General features: G+C 34.7%; 1 protein-coding gene across 1 annotated transcript in view; it reads right to left on the reverse strand.

The window, feature by feature from the left end:
• Positions 1-19,337, reverse strand: part of NAALADL2 (N-acetylated alpha-linked acidic dipeptidase like 2) — a 238,439-nt gene that overhangs the window by 75,552 nt on the left and 143,550 nt on the right. The window contains exons 8-9 of the mRNA XM_027724653.2: positions 17,822-17,941; positions 883-1,029 (exon numbers count right to left, since the gene is read on the reverse strand). Coding sequence (XP_027580454.2) covers positions 883-1,029; positions 17,822-17,941 — 267 coding nt within the window. The remainder of the gene's footprint in view (positions 1-882; positions 1,030-17,821; positions 17,942-19,337) is intronic.

Here is a 19,337-nt window from a genome sequence, read left to right on the forward strand (position 1 = left end):
CATCTATGCAAGAGAAACATTAGCATGCAGTGTCAGGAAGCATTCCAGTTCAGCCCGGCTTCAGCTTTGTTCCTGAACTTGGAAAGATGTGTGCATATGGAGATGAGCACAGTGCAAAAGAGAAATGAGGAGAATATGAAGTCAGTGCATCGTTACATTTCCAAGAAAACACACACCTTTTCTCATGCCTATTTTATCTTGGAATAACTAATAACCCAAGTTTCCTGGTCTTCAGCTGACCAACTGAGAGAACATTTGAGTTGTCCAGGGGCAAATAACCTACAGTAGTGAAAGCTGAGGAAGGACAAACTTTCCTAACAGTTTATCTGTGTCCAATTCCCACCCAGTCCCCAAACAGTGTAAAATGCCTCTTCCTTCCACTTGCCTTGCAGAGGCTGCTGGACTGAAATAGAACATGGTGTTTTGAAGACTCCAGTCAAGCATACCAATCTTTACCACCAACATTTATACTAGAGAATCGTATTTTGCTCACAGTATGAAAATGGATATAAAATTCATTTTGAAGGCTGTATCATCCTACTGTGCAATAAAAAATTATGCATCAATACCTGTTTCCTCTATGTTGAAAACAGTCTGAAAAGGTGGGTTAGATAATATGTAACCTATAAAACTATCAGAATTATTAACATTTTTAACATAATAACATAACGCCCTCCAATTTTTATCTGTTTCTTTGAATACCATATCCCTGCAAAACCAGTCCCTTTGAAGCTCTGTGGTAATCCTCTGGAGAACTAAAAAATGCACTTACAGGAGATAACTTTCCACTACAACATGCTTATCATGTGAGGATATAACCTGAGAAAATATAATTCTATCTCTCTGTTATTTTCAGTTTGTCCATTTTTTATTCGTAGCTACCTCTGAAGTTTTGATGTCCTCGTAAGAAAACTGCGTGGCAGGTACTCCGAGATGGTTGATGAAATAGTCTGAATCACCCTGTATCTGCACAGAACTCACATTAGATCCTGGACATCTAGTCTTTTCCACACAGTTGAGGCTCTGGCTCTGAAAAAAAAAACAACAAACCCACAAATCAAAGCTCTACTTATTTGCAACCAGACTCTTGATGACTTGTAGCAGCATCTCATTTACATGGCATTCTTTGGGTTGAAGCATCTTAAACAAAGCACAGAATGAAGTTTGCTGCAACATGGTTCAGTTTTTCAGAGGAAAAAGAAAGTAATATTTAACTGAGATGTTAGGAGAGGGAAGAGAAGCAGCAAGGAATGTCTCATACTGGCCAGGAGATTAGAGATCATCATGGTTCCATTTGGAAAAATATTTTGAGGTCTTTAATGGTTACTAAGGAATAAATTCTTTATTCAGTTATAGCATGTTCTGCTACAACAAAAAGCTGAATGAGATGATCATATTCAAGGTATCTATGGTCTCTGAAATGCTGACAATGTAAAGAATTTGCTGCAATTGCAGAGTAGGACTTAAGAAAATGGTTAAAGATATATAGTACACATTTTCTGGGTAAGTTGCTTAAAACAATTCTTGCCAGTGACATCTTTGTATTTCTTTCTCGTTAAGTATTTAATGGTGAAATCTTAGCAACAGAATTGTAATAAATGTAAGATGAGAACTGGAAAATAAGCCCCAGACTGAGTGCTAGATACTAGTGTAGCTTTCAAATATATCAGGTAATTAAACACTTAATAAACAGTAGGCACAAAGGCTTTCAACATCAATTATAGCAAATAAGCTACTTAGCTTGTTAGCTTTTCAAGAATGTTAGGAAGTTGAAGTACTGGGATTATTTGCATTTAGGTAACAGTTCATATAATATAACAACTTCCTCATATCTACCTACTAAATTACTTGCTTGCTACCAGAACAGTGCAAGATTAGTTCTCCTTTAACATTAGTACAGCAAATTCTATACATTAAAGTCCTGAGGTTGTCAGGAAAATGTTTTAAGGGTTAGACAGAGACAAATCATAGTATTTTTCCATCTTAAAATTAGCATTAATTATTGCTTCACAGTTTCATTTCAGTGCTATGAAGAATGCATATTACCCAGTCTAAATAAGGGCTGCAGATTCTCACAGAAAATTATTTTTAAATACCTTCAAGAAATAGCTTCTATTTCATAAGTATTTTTGAAAGATGGTTATATCACTCCCTTTTTTTTGTTAAACATTTCTGCTCCTGCCATTCTTACATAAATTCACAGTTGTGCAAGGTCCATCCAAAAAGTTACGACAGAAACAGCAGAAGCCCAAACCATAAACTCATTTCCAAAGATGTTTTTAAATAACCACACCTGTATCTTCTACAATCTTTCCCACTCAAAACCACTGCATAGGACACATCCACCCAAAAAGCCATGCTTATATTTTTATGGATATAAATGTATAGAAGATCCACTGCTCCTTTCAGGAATTTTAAGTGTTTAATGCAGTATAGTGAAGCTTGAATTAGTCTCTCCTCACTTCCTCATACTGCCCAACACAGCTGGCCAAGTTTCATAAATGATGAATAGCCTGTTCTTCCTTTAATGTTTAAATCTTACTGAATTATGTGAAATACAGCTTTTGACGGTTAATTCTGAACATACACCAACCCCCACTTCTGAGAGCACACCAGGAACTGAAGCAAGAGATGTCATCCTTTTCAGAAACCCAAGTCTGACATGCAGCCAGCATTCTGCCCCTCAGAAAACACCTTAGCACATTCAATTTCAATCCAATATTTGAATAATTTGATTATTCAAAAAGCATTAAGAATGCTTCTAGAATAAATTGCCAGCTACATGCAGCTAACTCTCTGTGATATAGAGTAGCCAAACTACATTCCTTCAGCTAGTGAGCCTGACAGTAAAAACACACACTAGGCACTATTTAGAGCACTCAGCTGCTCAGGCTGGGCTTCAATCAAGCCACTGGTTAGCCAGTAATCATGGAGTGCTTCATGTCAGTGCAAGGATGCACATAATTGAATAATTTTATTTCTCTGGAGTTCATTTTGGGTTTTAGCATCACGTTACAGGTTTATATTACAAATTCAAGAAAATGAAGAGTACCATATGGCCCATTAAATACATTTAATATGGGTTAATGTTCTAAAATAGATCTGACACATCTAGAGTATAATCAAGTGTTACTTCATTGCAGACTTTATTCTACCACTAATTAGAACTAAGCATTCATAGGTGCCTTCTGCTATGATGTTAAGATCCTGGTATAAACAAAAGCCTACTATATAAAAAAAATAATTTATTGGCCACTTCAATAGTTCACTTTCCACCTAGAAACAAGTACCAGTCATTTAGATATGTATGCAGCTTTACTGAAAACACGTGAACATTACTTATTGACCCCTAAGGGCAACATGAAGACTTCTAGTGAAATTGTTCTGTACCTCTGCAAAATCAGTCAAAGATAAGATGCATTTAACTCTCAGAAATTTTCCCTAGTTGGGTTTTTCATTATTACCACAGTAAAATGTAAGATGTTCCTTGCACACACACATATTCCGTTGAGAGGACTGTCTTGTCGCTAGGGAAATAAATTTCCCCAAGAATTAGTGTTTATTTAAAGTCATCAGGGACAAGGAATTTCACATCATCTTAAATCTTCTGATATTCCTGACAGTACAGGTGATTCTCGACTAGATCACCACAGCTCCCAAGGATCACCATCAGCCACTTGGAATTCCCCCACCACAAAACCACCTGTGTTTTCTTACACAAAAGCACTGCACCTGGAAATTCCAAGACTAAAGTGTTTCTTAGACTGTGCAGGAAGATAATATTGTATTTTCACAAGGAAAAATTGCCCGTTAGATAAACCACCTGGTTTAAAAATAATTGCTCTTTGAACAAGCCTGCAGGTTCCTGCAGGACAGAGAAGACCTTTTTCACCCAGGGGGAAGAGGCAACTGAAAATGGTGACAAGAACAATGCTTTTGAAAGGCCAGGTCAAATCGAGATTAGCCAAGGCCCAGTTCTGACATATTCAGATTTCCACTGAACCAAGAAAAAAATCTAACTACACAACACAAGCTGCCAGACATAAAACTCCAGTTTTACTTTTCAAAAAACTGTTAAGTAAATTTTGCCTTTTCATAGTGACTTCCTAACAAAACTGGGAAACTATAATACAGCAGTTATAAAACAAAGCATGGAGAAATACCTATGCTGGTGTGAAAACTTTAAATATATTGTTATATATTGTACTGCTTTGCAAATTGACATTTTTTATTTATTTTATAGCTAGAAAACATGAGACAAGCACAAACCTGTATTTCTTGTTCCGGGCTTTGGTTTCTGTTAAGCAGCATTTATATTCTTTTAAATAATTATCATTTTTTAAAGAAATATGACTATCAGTGAAAGGTCTATATAATAAATGTGACTTCACAGGACTAAACAAAATTTTAGATGCAAAATTTACATCAAACTGGTAATAAATACAAAGGCAAGGTAGTAAAAAATTATATAGTCTAAATTTAATTCTGTATCCTGGACTTTTTCTACATTTATCTACTGACAGTGTCTCTCTGATTCCTGATGCTTGTTATACAATTCTGAATTACATTTATCCTTCCTATACCTAAATTGAAGTCATATGCCTCATTAACTCAGATGTACCTGTTGCCAACACCCAGGACAAACTGCTAGGAATTTTAATGGCTTTTTTAAGAAAGGTAAAAATCAAGCAGGTATGCTCCCATTTGATAAGAGAACTTCACAATAATCAAATGTTTAAAGCTAAAATTACATAGCATGAATTATATAAGTGGCAAGACTGCAATTGGAATGGCATCAGCAGTTCCAAACATCTCAGTACCTTAAAAATATAGAATTATAAGATTTAATAAAAATAATCAAGAAACTATTGAACATAGCTGTGGTAGCTGTGTTTCTCCAAAGATTTCACTTACTCCAGACTTCCATACTCATCAACTAGAAAATACTTCATTACAACTTCTTCCACATTTTCTCATCAGCACAGATAAAGGCAAACTCTCCAACATCTCAGGTGAAATGACTTTAAAGACTGAATTTCCCTGACCACAGGCTCAGCCTCAATATTCAGTGAACTACTTTTATTGATAATAAATTTCAGAAAACAGCTTAAGATTGTATTCCGTTACAATGCGCCCAGCAAAGAAAATACTATATTAACAGAGGGAACCTGTCCCCACACCCAACTCTGAACACACTGAAAATTTTGGATACTTTTTTCCTTTAGAGCTTATATTTTTAAAACTAGTTTTCAATATAAACAATTTTTGAGCATGGAATGGTTGCATTTGTAAGTAAACGATGTAGTCAAACTATTTTTTCATTATGTAAAAAGTTGTACTTTCCTGGACTTTATACTGTTCATACTTTTCCTGTTAATCAGTAGCAGGAACACTGGTCAGTGTTAGTTGTCACATAAATAATGAGATACTGTGAAACCTAGGCTTAACAAAATGCAAATAATTGGTTTTAGTACAAAACACTAATACTTTGGGACTTGATAAGAACTGCATGACTTCCCAAATGTTTTGTGCTGTAGTAATGTTTGTTGCCAATTTAACAACACTGCTTAAGTGGGTAAAAGGATTAGGATTTGACAACAAGACCTCATTTTCAAAGGGGTTATATTTTGTACTCCATGTAAATAGCTGTGGCTTGTAAATCATTTTAAATGCCTAAAGGCATTCTCATTTTATAATACATAGAGTTAGAAATACTGCGAGCCCATTTCAGTGTAGTCTAACTCTGTGGTGATAATTTTTGGGATGCATCATTCAGACCCTCCAAATGGATATTAAATAATTCATGCCAGTGAGATTACAGTCTTGCTTCTCCATAGCCCACAGGGAAAAAAAAAGTTACTCATCACTCTAAATGGGACAGATATGTACATTCACTCTATTATTTGAAGAATTATATCATATTTCAGGATCTCATAAGTGTCCCAAGCAAGACAGTCATTGGGAGGTTGGATGTCAAATGAATATGCAGAAATATATTGTTCACATTGGTCTTCAGTACAGTAGCACAAAAAGAAAAAATCAGGACAGAAAGCTTCCACTATAAACTTTCCAATAAAAATGAGTAGAGGCTCAGTTTGCAAAGTAAACCACGAAAATAAATGTATGGGGTTTTATGACCAACACTCCCCCAGCAGTGTGCACAGCACACACCTGCAGAAGCTGTTTCTCACTCAGCTGACCAGATGGCTGAAGCTACCCCAGCGCTCTGAACTAGTTTTAAAAAACATCACAAAAACAAACCACACAGAGAACAAAATCTGCACTAGCACGGCAGCACCTAATGTTAGAAATTAGGTCTAGAGTTGGGTGTAATACTGATACTACAGTTTGTAACTACTGTAATTTACATTTCCCCAAACTATCAGCATTTCTATGTCACATTTTCTCTTTCTAAACTACACAGAACTCAGAACCTGTAGCACTTCTACCAGAAATGTTTCCTAGCACTACTTCCCAAACAACTGCACTTGCCAAAGTGCAAATCAGCTCAGCAAAGACACCCTCATGAGCCTTATCATAAAGCTGACCCAGAAAAGCAGATGCATCAGCTCTGCACAGAAGGTCAACCTGCCACCCTTTCCACATGCAGAGGTTTGTTTCACTGTGCTGAGAGCTACAATCTGCTATTTATGAACACAACAGAAACTAAAGTGTTTTACCAGAAAAAGAAAATGAAAATTCATTTAACCCTGTAATATGTCAACAAATTACATGCCACATATTCCCTACCCCTCCACACACACTGCCAATATCCAATACTATGTCAGCTCTTTTAAGGAACCCAAGAATCCTACTGCATCATCCTGCATGTCTCCAACAACGCCCACAGAGGCAGGATAGACCCATAACAACACATTGTCCAAGACGGGACACATATATAAATAAACATGGTATAACCAGTGCGATGGTCAGGCTTTTAAAGTGGGGGAGAAATTTGTGGTCAAAATCTCTAGTTTTATTACTCTAATCAAAGACCAGAGTAAGTTCAATTTTAATAGACACAAATGAAGAAACTTTTTTTGGCAGGGCACACTGAAAATCAGATGTAATACTCTGGAGGAACTCTCTTGATACATTGGTAAACTATTGCAAATCTTCCCTCATGGCAGCAGCCTGGAACATGGCCAAAGGAATTTACTGCTGACAAAGCTTTACCTTGCCCCAAAACCCCTGCTCTGACACTTAAACTTCTCAATAGCAACTATGCATGAACAAATCACTCCCTTCCCAGCCACACACAAAAAACATTTTTCATTCTTTGAAATGGAAAGTCACTCCCATTAGTCCATACAGAGCATGAAGGTCAATCAACTACCATCATATTTTTCATATAAAAACCCTCTTCTGGACTTCAGTGGGATTGAGCAAATGGTACAATAATAGTACTTGCACTTAAGATATCGAGTATCTGTATAAATTGAATTTTTCAGAAAGATCATCACAAAGCAGATTTATTAAAGTGTGTCAGCACCACAAATTCAGATCTCCAGGCTCCACTGGGAGATAAATTAAATGATCCAAAAGATGTTAAATGATTTTATTTTCTACAGCAGTAGGACAAATGGACCACTGTAAGCCCTTACTTAGGTGTTGTAATACCCTTTCCCTGACTGGATTCTTCCAACTTTTATCTACTTACACTATAAGTAAGTGTCCTTGGTATTGCCTCTGTACTGGACTGGAAAACAACAGTCAGGAAAGAATGAGAGAAAATGCTAGAGGAGGGAAAGCCAGATGGTCAAATGACTTTTTCTGGTTTCCACAGAAGTCCACTTGACCTTGGTTCCAAGAAGTACGAAATATTAACACTTTGGAAAAAACTAATGGAATAAAATGTTATTTTAGCCAGATACATGAATCCAATCTAGTCCAAGGAACTTGGAAAAGATTTTCTACAAAACACACAGGAGTCAACTACTACCCAAAACTCATCATACATCCAAATGATGTGTTCCCTTTGCACCCTGAAAATTAATACCTGAGATATTTCCAAACCCAAAGTATAGTATTGAACAGGGATATTGTAATTTCTATGTACTGTCAAGTACCAGAGGACTAAAAGCTCAGAAGTATTATTCATAGATAAAAAATCAAGTGTGCATGGAACAAACACACACACACACACACTCTCTTATTTTCAAATTATAACCAGACTTGAAGTTCCAGGACATGATATTCATTGTACTGGTTATTGATATGGTCAGTACTGTTATTAGAAATCACATGTAAAAACACAGATATATTTAATAGTATCCCTTCTGCAGCAATTGAGAGTTGGGGGTCTGAAGAAAAACACAACATTTATATTGTCTACCTTATCCTTTTCTTTTAAAAAAATGAATGTTTTTATACTGAGATCAGTTGTTTTCATGTGAGTAGGAAGTTTCTACCCAATAAATAATGAAACTGTAGACTAGTACTGAATCTAGTGCTTCAATCTGAAAAATGTTGGTAGGAAAATCAGTATTCCATGATGATTCTCCATCAGCATGTAACACCTTTGAAGATCTATCAGTCAGTTTGTGTAAACTGGAAATCCATGTGATTAACAACTGCCCTAAGGCAGCTACTTTGGTTTACAAAGATATATTCCAAATAACCTTTGCTCTGAAGGGGATAACCATGCGAGATGCCATTTTTAACAGCAATACAGGCATACAAAAACCAAAAGTGAAATACTTATTTCTGTGTTTTGGGGTTTTTTGCTGATAAGGTTCACTGTAGAGTGACTTTTACTTTACATATATGCTTCTGAGGTTTTAGCTCAGTGTAAAACATTAGTTGAAGTGTGATGTGACTGAAGTGATAATCTTTGGCAAAACCAGGATTTCACAGAGATTTAACTTGCATGTCTGAAATACATCAGTTAATTTCAAACACTGAATTTCACACTAACTTTGAGGAAGATACATCAATTTTCTGAAGCTGATATTCAGTGTACAAAGTGTATAATTTTCTTTTGTGTATAATGATAACTTTTGCTCAGTATGTAAAAAGGTGGTTGTAAAAAAGAACAAAATTGCTCATGAAAGAAAAGGAAAAGAAACATTCCTCTGTAACTGTGACAAGTTCAATAAATGACAAAAATAATTCCAAGTACCACTGTGATAAAAATCAAGCACAGATCGTTTGAGAAAGTTTTATAATATTGTAGACTTGGAGCTGAAAAACATCTGAGAGTCTTATTTTTGCAGTAGAGTAAGAGGTTGGATCAAGTGATCGCTTGAAGTCCTTAAGAGTCCTGGTTTTGTATCATCAAAAGTGCTTTACATATTCATTTGTACGTACATTCTACTTCATCACACCATATATTTTGAATCTGTAAAATAAAATTCTCATTTCCTTTACAGAAAAGGAAAAAAACCCAACAAAAAACCTCCCAAAAATCAAGTAAACCACACATTTGTTTCATTTATAACAATGATTCATTAATTTACAGGGAGAAAAAGACTTTATGTGATTTTTCCCCCTGCCAATTCCCCACAGCCCCCAAGAAGTACCTACTGCAATATAATTGGTTCCCAAGCACCCTCAATTCTGAACATTCAATTCCATTTTAGCTGTGCAGGCAACAGTTTTAAAAAGCTTACTTGAATGCATTTTGTAAATAAGATTTATGATACATTTGTGGTGCTTGGAGTTATTTAGATATTTTGAGTGACAACTGCAAATAACTACCTCTACTTGTTTCAAATAAAAATCTAATCATTACACAAAGCTTGATGAGCAGACCAAATGCTGCAAACAAAATGCAAACAATAAAATACAGCATACAAGTTTTTTTTTTTTTTAAATAATGAATTTAAGACCAAATAAGATGTTCTGTAATTAGCATGAAAAACAGCAATTTTTAAAACATCACAGTATGGAGTTCAGGTACACTAGATACCTTCCATATAACATTATATCCTCTTTTGTTCATAAGTTATTTCTTGGTAGACTACAGCTTTATATCTTAGAGTTAAAATAACCTTGAACAAATGTTCCTCTCATCCCAGTCCCGACTTGAATGGGTAAAACAACTTGAAGTATTTTTGTATGCTGCCTAGTAGACTAAATTCCTACTTTTCTACTGAATTTCAACCTCCTTAATTTTTTGAAGAAAGCATGACATAAAAATTTGCTAAACTTACAAGAGTTTATAAAAAACACCTCACCATTTCATGACAGAAACTTTAAAAGCCTTTTGAGTATTACTGAGATTTCAGAACAGATACTTATTAAATAACTACCACTGGTAGAAAATGTGAATAAATTAAAGGTAAATTTCCATAAAAGTTTAAATATATTTTTGGATTTCAGATTGCATTTAACAAAATTAATAGGTCATCTTGAAACGTTTAGTTAGCCAGAATGTAGCAAATCTCATCCTTGACTGTCACATACACAGGTAATGTATGAAACAACAGAAGATCATCTACATCTCTACTCATACAAACCCACAAGTTGTTTATTAATCTTAATACTAAATTCTGTTTTTCTTTCCCAGTTAGACACAGAATGCACTGATTTCCTACGGGTGCTCAAAAGCCTATGGGAAAAAAAAATCAATAGTAATAAGTTAGAACTTGATCTGCAGCTTTTTAAAAATCTTTACAACTAAAATTAAAAGTGATCATTTTCATGTCAGAGAAAAAAATAAGCATGTTAAAACTGAGAGAAAGTTAGTTTCCAACTTGGGGGTTTTTTTGGTGTTATTTTTAGAAGATTTCCTTCTTCTAGTGCCAAATTACCTATTGAAGGTAGAACATTCAGCCTTTTTCAAGTAATTATGCAATAACATATCTAATCAAGATGAGGATGACCTGATACAAAGCAGAGATGTTAGCAGCTCTCCTAAATGTTGGAAGCTCTTCTAGAAAGAAAACTTTAGCATTAAAGTCTGAAAATAGAAGGCTACAAAAGAGGTTTTGAAATATCTTTCAAGGCTGTCAAGAGACAAAGGTTTGAACTGTATGACCTTTTAGCTGCCAAAAGAAAGCAGTTTGCAGAACCTTCAAGAAAACTATTTCCTGCATTTTGGCTTTTCCTGACATCAGAGATTATCTGCTGTAAAATTTTGCTCTGTTATATTCAGTGAAGTCCTATTCTGTGTGCACTTCAAGACAGGAATAGTGATACCATGGGAATTGTGGCTCTTTGATGCAATAAATCAAAACACATCTCAACTACATTACTGAATAAAACCTTCCGAATAATTTAGAAAATACAGAGGTTTATCATGTATATTTGATTGGCTTGAAATTACGTTTGAAATTTCATGATAATTCCCATTCCCAGTTTATGGTGCCCTGAAAACCTCCCTTCTAGCCCTGTGGTTTTTTTAGACTGAACAAGACACCATCACCAGAATACGCTGGTGGTGAACAGATGAGCAGGGTATGAAGAATGAACATACCAGGAAACACCCAGAATTGTTCAAGTTGATGCCTGTGATTATTCAAACTATGACTGCTTTAAATGGACATAGAATGATTTTCCTCACGTCTGGTTTTGAAGAATTCATTAAAGCAATTCACTAGTAAGATCTTGCTAAGAAAGATAGCTAAACTTAAATGTTAAGGGTTTTTTTCCTTTGGATGACTGACATTGAAAGGGTCAGGCATTTGTAAATGGGATACAGGGAGTGGCTTTTTTTTTCTTCCCAAATTTGGGTATTTATTAAATAGTTAGGCCTAAAGAATAGATACAGAAATTCAATTAATAGCCTTAAAGGAATTAGGTGTTTGTTTTCACATGTACGAAGTTTAAGTGCACCAACAGTAAAATTCAAGGGATACTCTGGGTGACATATTTATGTAACTAAAACATAATGACCATAATTTAAGGCAATTTCTAAACCTGAATAGAGTCCTCCATTCATGCATGACAAGGGTACATGCTGGAAAGAACTTCCAACTTTAAAATCTATCAGCGTGGGCAGGAATTCTATACTGTTCACTACATCCATTTCCCAGGGGGCTTGGGTCAACATTTTCACCTCAGTTATTGGCTTAGCATCCTGCAGAGGTATTTTTACTCTTCCTGGGAGAAAGAATTTAACGGAACAAAAAATAAACCACATTCCCAGGTTTCTACAAATCTCTTCTTCTTCCTGTTCCTCTGACTTCTCAGTATGTGACCTGGTTAGAGCCATATGAAATATCATACAATTTTACAAAAGAAAATACTGGTCATTCATTTAAAGTCACAGTCCTTCATAAAATAAATGCCTTCACTTATTTTATCAAGAATAATCAATCAGAGCTAAAGGCATCCTGAGACAGATAGAGCAATGGTGTGTTAAAGAGTACTTTAAAGCTTCCCTTTCTGAGAACATGAGGTGGGCAGACTCAGAAAGGCTGTATCTGATACTTTTGGCAAGGTTAAATATCTATCACTCTACTTAAAATACATCACCTTTTTTATTTATGACAAACAAATGGTCTGCTTTCATCACCTAGATGCATTTTTTTTCAACATCGATCTGAAAACTAGGAAGTGTGCTGTGCTGCACAAAATCCTGATTATTTTCCTGTCACATGTAGAAGTAAAGCACATGGTTGCAACTGTTGTGAGCCAAAGGACATAATGCAGCCTTAAGTCTCATTTAATGTTATACTAATGTCTTATCAATTCTGATTTAAAGGTGCTTTCTTTTTTTCTGGTTATTTTACCATACACTTTAACACATGCATTTTTTTCCCATGCATTGTTTGTGTAGTACAGCTTATAGCTATTAAGTCAATTTAATTTCATTTGGGAACATACTTAATAATGATGAGAAAAGCAGCAAGAGAAACTTTTCAGTGATTTGTCTTTATGTAGAAAATTTAAAATATCCAAGGCTCTCAATCTCTCTTCTTTTGTAAGAACTAGAAGTTTACTTTTAAACTCCCTACATGAAAGGCTTTTCTATCACTACAAAAACGTCTTTCCATTAACATGAAAAAGTCAGTTATGAGGGGAAATAATGAAGATGAAATTAAACAAAGGAATGTTTAGACTGAACTGAAGTTAACTTTTCTAATACTGTAGTCTGGCTAAAGTCTCTGGAAGGAAAAAACAATTCCCTTACATAGTACAGTTCATTATATTAGACAGTTTTAAGTAGATTCAAAAACAGAAACCTAGAACCAAAATCCATTTTGCAGCAGGAAACGAATTATTGAAATCTTCCCTACTCCAGTGCTACATTTAAAGATAATAAAATGTTCAGATTTATTCAGTTTCATCCACAATGGCTATCAAAGTAGACATTTACATTTCTAAAAAAGAAAATGAAAATATACATCATTTATACCTTTAGCAGAAATCTATGTTGTAAAGACAGGGAAGGACATGGACGCAGAAAGCTTGATTCATTAGAAACAACGGACTTTTTGCAGATCTCCACAAAGATCACAGCATGAAAACTGGTCCAGTTGCATTATTCCTCACTAACAAACTTTCTTCCCCATGTTTAATAGCAATAGTATTTTCATAAAACCAAAATTTCTGAATAAGTTTAAACGATTACTCACCGAATCAGCATTTATCAAAATTATTTGATTTAGAAGAAGAGAGAAAAAATATATATATAAAAATAACAGTGGACAAAGCAACATTTTATCAAAAGAAAAAAATAGATAGGAGCTGCAAAGAACCTGCTGCAAATCAAATCCACCATTAAATGAAACTTTTCACACTGGAGAAGCAGCATCTTAATTAATTTAATAAAGCTGGCAATGAAGTATTGTCTATATTAACAGCATCATTTTAACACAATTATGAATTCCTGAGACAGGAGTTCACAGCATAAACCTCTGATTCTCAAGAGGCTTTTTTTTTGGTTTTCAACACAAATATAAAAAATGACACCAGCAATAAAATATAACACTAAAAGGGATAATAGGTAAAGACTGAAAACTCATGGGAAAGATGTAATCTTCTGTTATTAGACATACAACAAGCAACTCAAATAGTAAGGTTTTTTTTTTTTTCTTTTTTATAATTACTGATATATGATGCCAGGACATCCATTATTAATGCTGGCAGTATAAAAAAATAAATGAGAAACACACAGAAATTGGAAGAAAAGAATCAATGCTGACATTAAGATAAGTTTTGATTTTTTTTTAAATCAAAAAATAATGATAGTAGCGAGCATCTATACAGGACTTTATCTTTGGTTCTACTGCATAAAGAAAAAAGAGTTTTCTGTCAATAACACCACCTTTAAACAGAAAGATGTTTTATGCCTTTTAGTCCTTTAGTAGAAACAAATACTGATAAAGAGCATGGAACAATACTTGGCACAGTCATTTTTAATGATCAACTAATTCATCAATAGATTTAAATCACTCTTTTCCTTTAGTAGACAAGAGCACTAAGGTTTGTTGGGCACTGCAGTAATAACAGAGTCAGAGTATGGCCACATAATCAGTGAAAAGACAACAGAAATGAATTCATGTTTCATAATAACTTTTTTACTTGGGAAATGCTAATTAAAGAAAAAATCGTTAATGGCATTATTTACAGAGAATGAATACCAGCATCAAACAAACCAAATTTACCAATGACACTGCCAACAAATGGTGATTCACCAACTGAGCAAGTGAATTAACAATCATTTTCCTTACAAAATAACAGTAGACAAAAATATAACTTGGCAGTATTTCCCTCTTGTTTATGTGGACATTAATTAGAATAGTTATATAAAAAAGATTTGAATTAAATATGTCAAGGTCTCAGAACTGTTTGAATTCCTCTTTGCTTAATTAATCCAAATATTTAAATTAGCTTCTCCATGTAATTTGGTGTTTCAACCAGAATCCCACTGAATCCCACAGATAGGCATATAAAATTATTATTTGCAGACTGCTTATGTAGCTCCCTTTTGAAACCTGCAGCTAATATGAAGATGTAATCCCTTTGTACAAAACATCTTTAAGAAACACAGTCTCTGTTAATTAGCCAAGCATTTATCCTATTCTCTAACTGGCCACCAGATCTCACATGTAGACAACTTATTAGGTTTGTGACTCTTCTTTTCATTGCTAAGTCTAGAATATTCAGACGAACTACGTTTCAGCTAAAACGTCTTCTCTCCTTTTCCCAGAAATTAAGGGAAAAAGATGTATTGGAAAGTGCAGTGATTAGCAATTGTCCAAAATTTTATTTTTACTCGAGTTCTCCCTCACAGGACAAACTACAGGTTTTCATCGTTTTCCTCAGAATCCTAAAACTTAACCTTGGTAGGCTTTTGTAACAAGTATTAATTTTCCCTAGGAAGATATTTTCCCTCTGTTTTACCGAGACGGAGTGTCCACAATTTTAGCACAACCGTGAAGACTGCCCTTAGGGCAAATGGTGAGATTTTAGTCTCCTTTCCCTCAAAACAACAGTGTTGTAACACTGTTTAGCAGTAGAAAAAAGTACTGCAAGATAGTCTATTTTGTTGTAGTTTAAAAATGGAATTATGAGTTTTACCATTGAATCCAGTATCTTCCATGTATCTACAAATCACAGAAAATTTCTATCTAACTAAACAAGAAAGGCTATTTTCTCTTTTAATTTTAAAATGGATTGGTATTATTAACTCTAAATTCTTGTTTCACCTTTTTTTCTGTTCTAACATAATTTCAGAGAATTATTCTTACAAATTAAAATTAGCCTTGTCTCCCACTGGAATTTTTAAGTCCTTCTTTGCAACCTGCACCTGGTAACAAGAATCTCATGTGAACAGACTCACAATTTCTTCAAGGTGAAATGAGCTCCAAACGGTCACATCTTACCTAATTTGCTCTATCATAATTTTGAGGTAATCTGTAATTCCATTGTCTTCTTGGCAAGTGCTGGAAGCAATATCAATATTCTTTATAAGCGGATCAGTCTTCCAGAAAAAATCTTCTAGACATGTGGCAAATTGTGAGCACCCGTGGGAACAAATGGAGATCTGTGCTGGGCTGTTCCGTCACTGTCAATATACTTGACATGATTTCAGAAATCCAGCCAGCATTGGGAAGCAATAATTCCTACAAATCTTTTTAATGTCACAAACTCTACGACAGATACATTAATTACAAATAATAATATCCTACCGAAAGTAAAACCAGACACGTTGCCTCGTGTGCATTCGATCCTTTACTTTTTAAATGGGGCTTCAGGGCAAAATGCAGAGTAGATACACTCTCAGTATTAAAGAATCAGAAGTGACATGGAAGGTGTTCACTGGAACTAAAAAGTATTAACTTCTAGTCATGTTTTATTGACTGTCATCTAATTAAGAGGTGCAAGGCAAGACTGCTAAGGGAGGCTGTGTCCATAATGCTGAACAGGATACAATATATATTACAAGAATTACTGAATATTAAGAGCACACCCAAATGCACCACAGAAATACAGTGGTAGTAAAAAAGAGATTTCCTTTGCTTTCTCTCCAAAATAGAGGGCATGAATGCAATGCTCATACTAATATGGCATTTATTAGAATGAAAGAGTTGAGTCTTAATAAAGTGATAAATAGATAACAAAGAGTCTGCTGCACAGTTTAGTTTTCAGATTACTGCCATGGACTGTGTTGCGAAGTCAAAGAAATAAAATGAGAAAAAACCAAATAGCTCAAGGACTTAATGTAATAAAATTACTCCCTTAAATAGCAAACACTTGTTTTAATGGAGATAGGGCTGCAAACATCAATAGTTAGCAAAAGGCTAGCAACCTCTGAGGACAGTATTTTTTGCAAATACATTAGCTAAAACTGATAATAAAATTTGAATTGATATATCCATAACACCTGCAGACTCACATATATAACATTATAAATAATTTTACACAAATAGAAGATTTTTTTTTCCCCTGAAATGATGTTGCAACACATTTTTCTCAATACTTACACAGAATAAACCAGATTCTTTCCATGAGGAAATTAACACCTAATCACTGGACAGGAGAAGTGGTTAAAACATTGCTAAGAAGCAATTTAGTGATATAACTTTACTAAGTTAGTTGCCAAGCCAGACCAGTCTTACACTGAGTTCAATTCAAGATGCTACTTTGAGGAGTGTTTGGTACCAAATGCTTCACAGGCAAGTAAAAGAAACACCAGAATAACCTAATGAGTATTAGCTTGGCAAACACAGAAAAAACATCTAAACCCCACAATTTATGAAAGTCAAATTGAGCTCCATTTTATGAGCTCCACTTTAATCTGGTTTTGTCATTTAGTCTGTGCCTTATACTGTTTTTACTTTGTGGAAAATATTAATAAATTCAGCAACCTCAGAAACAGCAATAAGGTCATTAGTTTAAAGCCTTAGACCAGTGTAACTGTGGAATATTCTGACTCCAGATTAACCACAAAGGCATCACTGAGCCCTGAACCTGACATACTTACTTTAGACAGCATTTATTATAGTAAGAGTCACACTTTCCCTGTGTGTCATGTTACATCTGCTAAATATACAGGTTTAAATGCAAATTGAGAAACAGCCTGGAAAGATCTGATTAGGAAGAGAAAAAAGTGCTCTGTGCTAAAGAATAACAAATATGTTACTTTAAAGCTGTCAAAAATTAAAAAAGCTGTAGGGCATGCAAGTATGGTGAGACTTGATATAACAAGCAGGTGAAATAAGTTATCCTTTCCAACCTCTTAATACATTATTTAAAAAAAAAAAATTAACCTGATGACTTAGGAAAAACTGTTAAGGTGTATTTGTGAGGTTAAAATTCCTAAACAAAACATCCTCCACTTATAGTCATGTAAAAGAAACTGGTATCAAGGGGTTTAACCATGTAACCTCATAAACAACACGTGAAACCAAATATTTTATTTCTATACCTCTGCTGCCAGCTGCTGAAGAGAAGGGGATGCAACAGGGTGTAAAGTTGAGTTGCCTCTGACTGGATCATGAAGGCTAACATAAGCCACAACATTTCTTTGAAGAACTCTCTTGAGATCCTACAACACAAGCAGAGCAATGGTTACTACTATGCATCATTAGAATTAAGGTTTCTTTTGTTCTTTCACTTCCTTCCAGGGAAAAACTGCACCCAATGTTTCTGCCCTCTGTGATTTCCTAAGTAATACTTAACTACTACTTCTTATAATATGCTGTTATGGACTTCAAAGGATATCTTGGTGCTATTTCTCTATATAGCACAGGTTATAATTCCATTTCACACATCATCTCAACAAAATGCAAACAGGTCTGGGAGGAATTAAAAATGCCTACACTTGTAAGGTCAAAAATGAAAACATTACACACTGTGAAACAATGTGATGGCCTTTTAAAGTTATGCCTGACAGAAGACAAACTTCAAAAGCAATCATTATCAACAGTTAAATGGACTCAAATTTTTAAGAGACAACATTCATATTTGAATTGCATAACTTTCTCAGTGTTTTCATTTTCTTATTTGTTAGACTATAAAAATACCATGTACAAACTGTTTCAATTATTATCTCTTCTTTAAAAAGATCCCCTTTGCCTTCTCAGTAATGAGTTCCTCTTTGCATGAAGTGGCTCTTTATATTTGAACAGAAGGGGTGTAACACAATTACATCTGATGTAAAGCTGACTTGAAGTGGAACTAAACAAATTTTGCTTCCAGCCTGGATCTTTTCAATTTGATTTTTTCACCCCCTCTTGTTTTTGAAGAATAATGATGTCGGAAGTATGAAATTTCAATGAGGGCTGGCTGCTTCTTACGCACGATAAAAAGCAATTAACTCTTTATTTTATCTACTGTTTTAATTCATATTAATCGTTAATGTTGGAAAATCAGCTATGAAACACTCTGCCAGCTATTCCTCTAATTTATGAACTGAAGTCCACTGTAACTATATATGATCATCCATACCCTGTTGAGGTATTTTCTGTCAATAATCTGGTTTCTATTCTGTTGAAACTAAGAGCCCAAGGAATTGCCTGTGTTGGATTTTACCTAACTCCTTAGCACAAATATCAGAGAAATGAATCAGCACTAGCCATGGAGGCACTGCAATGTTTATGTCGTTAATGTAAATCATAGCATGGTTGTCTCCTTTTCATTTAGTGTGCTCTTGATTCACTTCTCCCCACACTAAGCCTTACAATTAAAAATGAGTAAATGTTGAACTCCCAAGAAGGACAAAAAGCTCTCTAAGCTATTCCTTGGTCTATGTAATTTGTTGAGGTTTTTCTCCCTCTATCAGACCCTGGCAATGACCTTTTACAATGCTCTGCTGAATTAGGGAGGGAAATCAGCTCTCAAAGGTGCTGTATGTGCAAGCTTCACAGCTATGGAAACATCCTGCCATCTCATTATCCACACGAACAGCCTCAAAAGGTGTTTTCACTGCATTTGCTATGTGG

The sequence above is a fragment of the Pipra filicauda genome, unplaced genomic scaffold, assembly GCF_003945595.2.
Source record: "Pipra filicauda isolate LSUMZ 115617 unplaced genomic scaffold, ASM394559v2 scaffold9_size5747161_pilon, whole genome shotgun sequence".
Lineage (NCBI taxonomy): Eukaryota > Metazoa > Chordata > Aves > Passeriformes > Pipridae > Pipra > Pipra filicauda.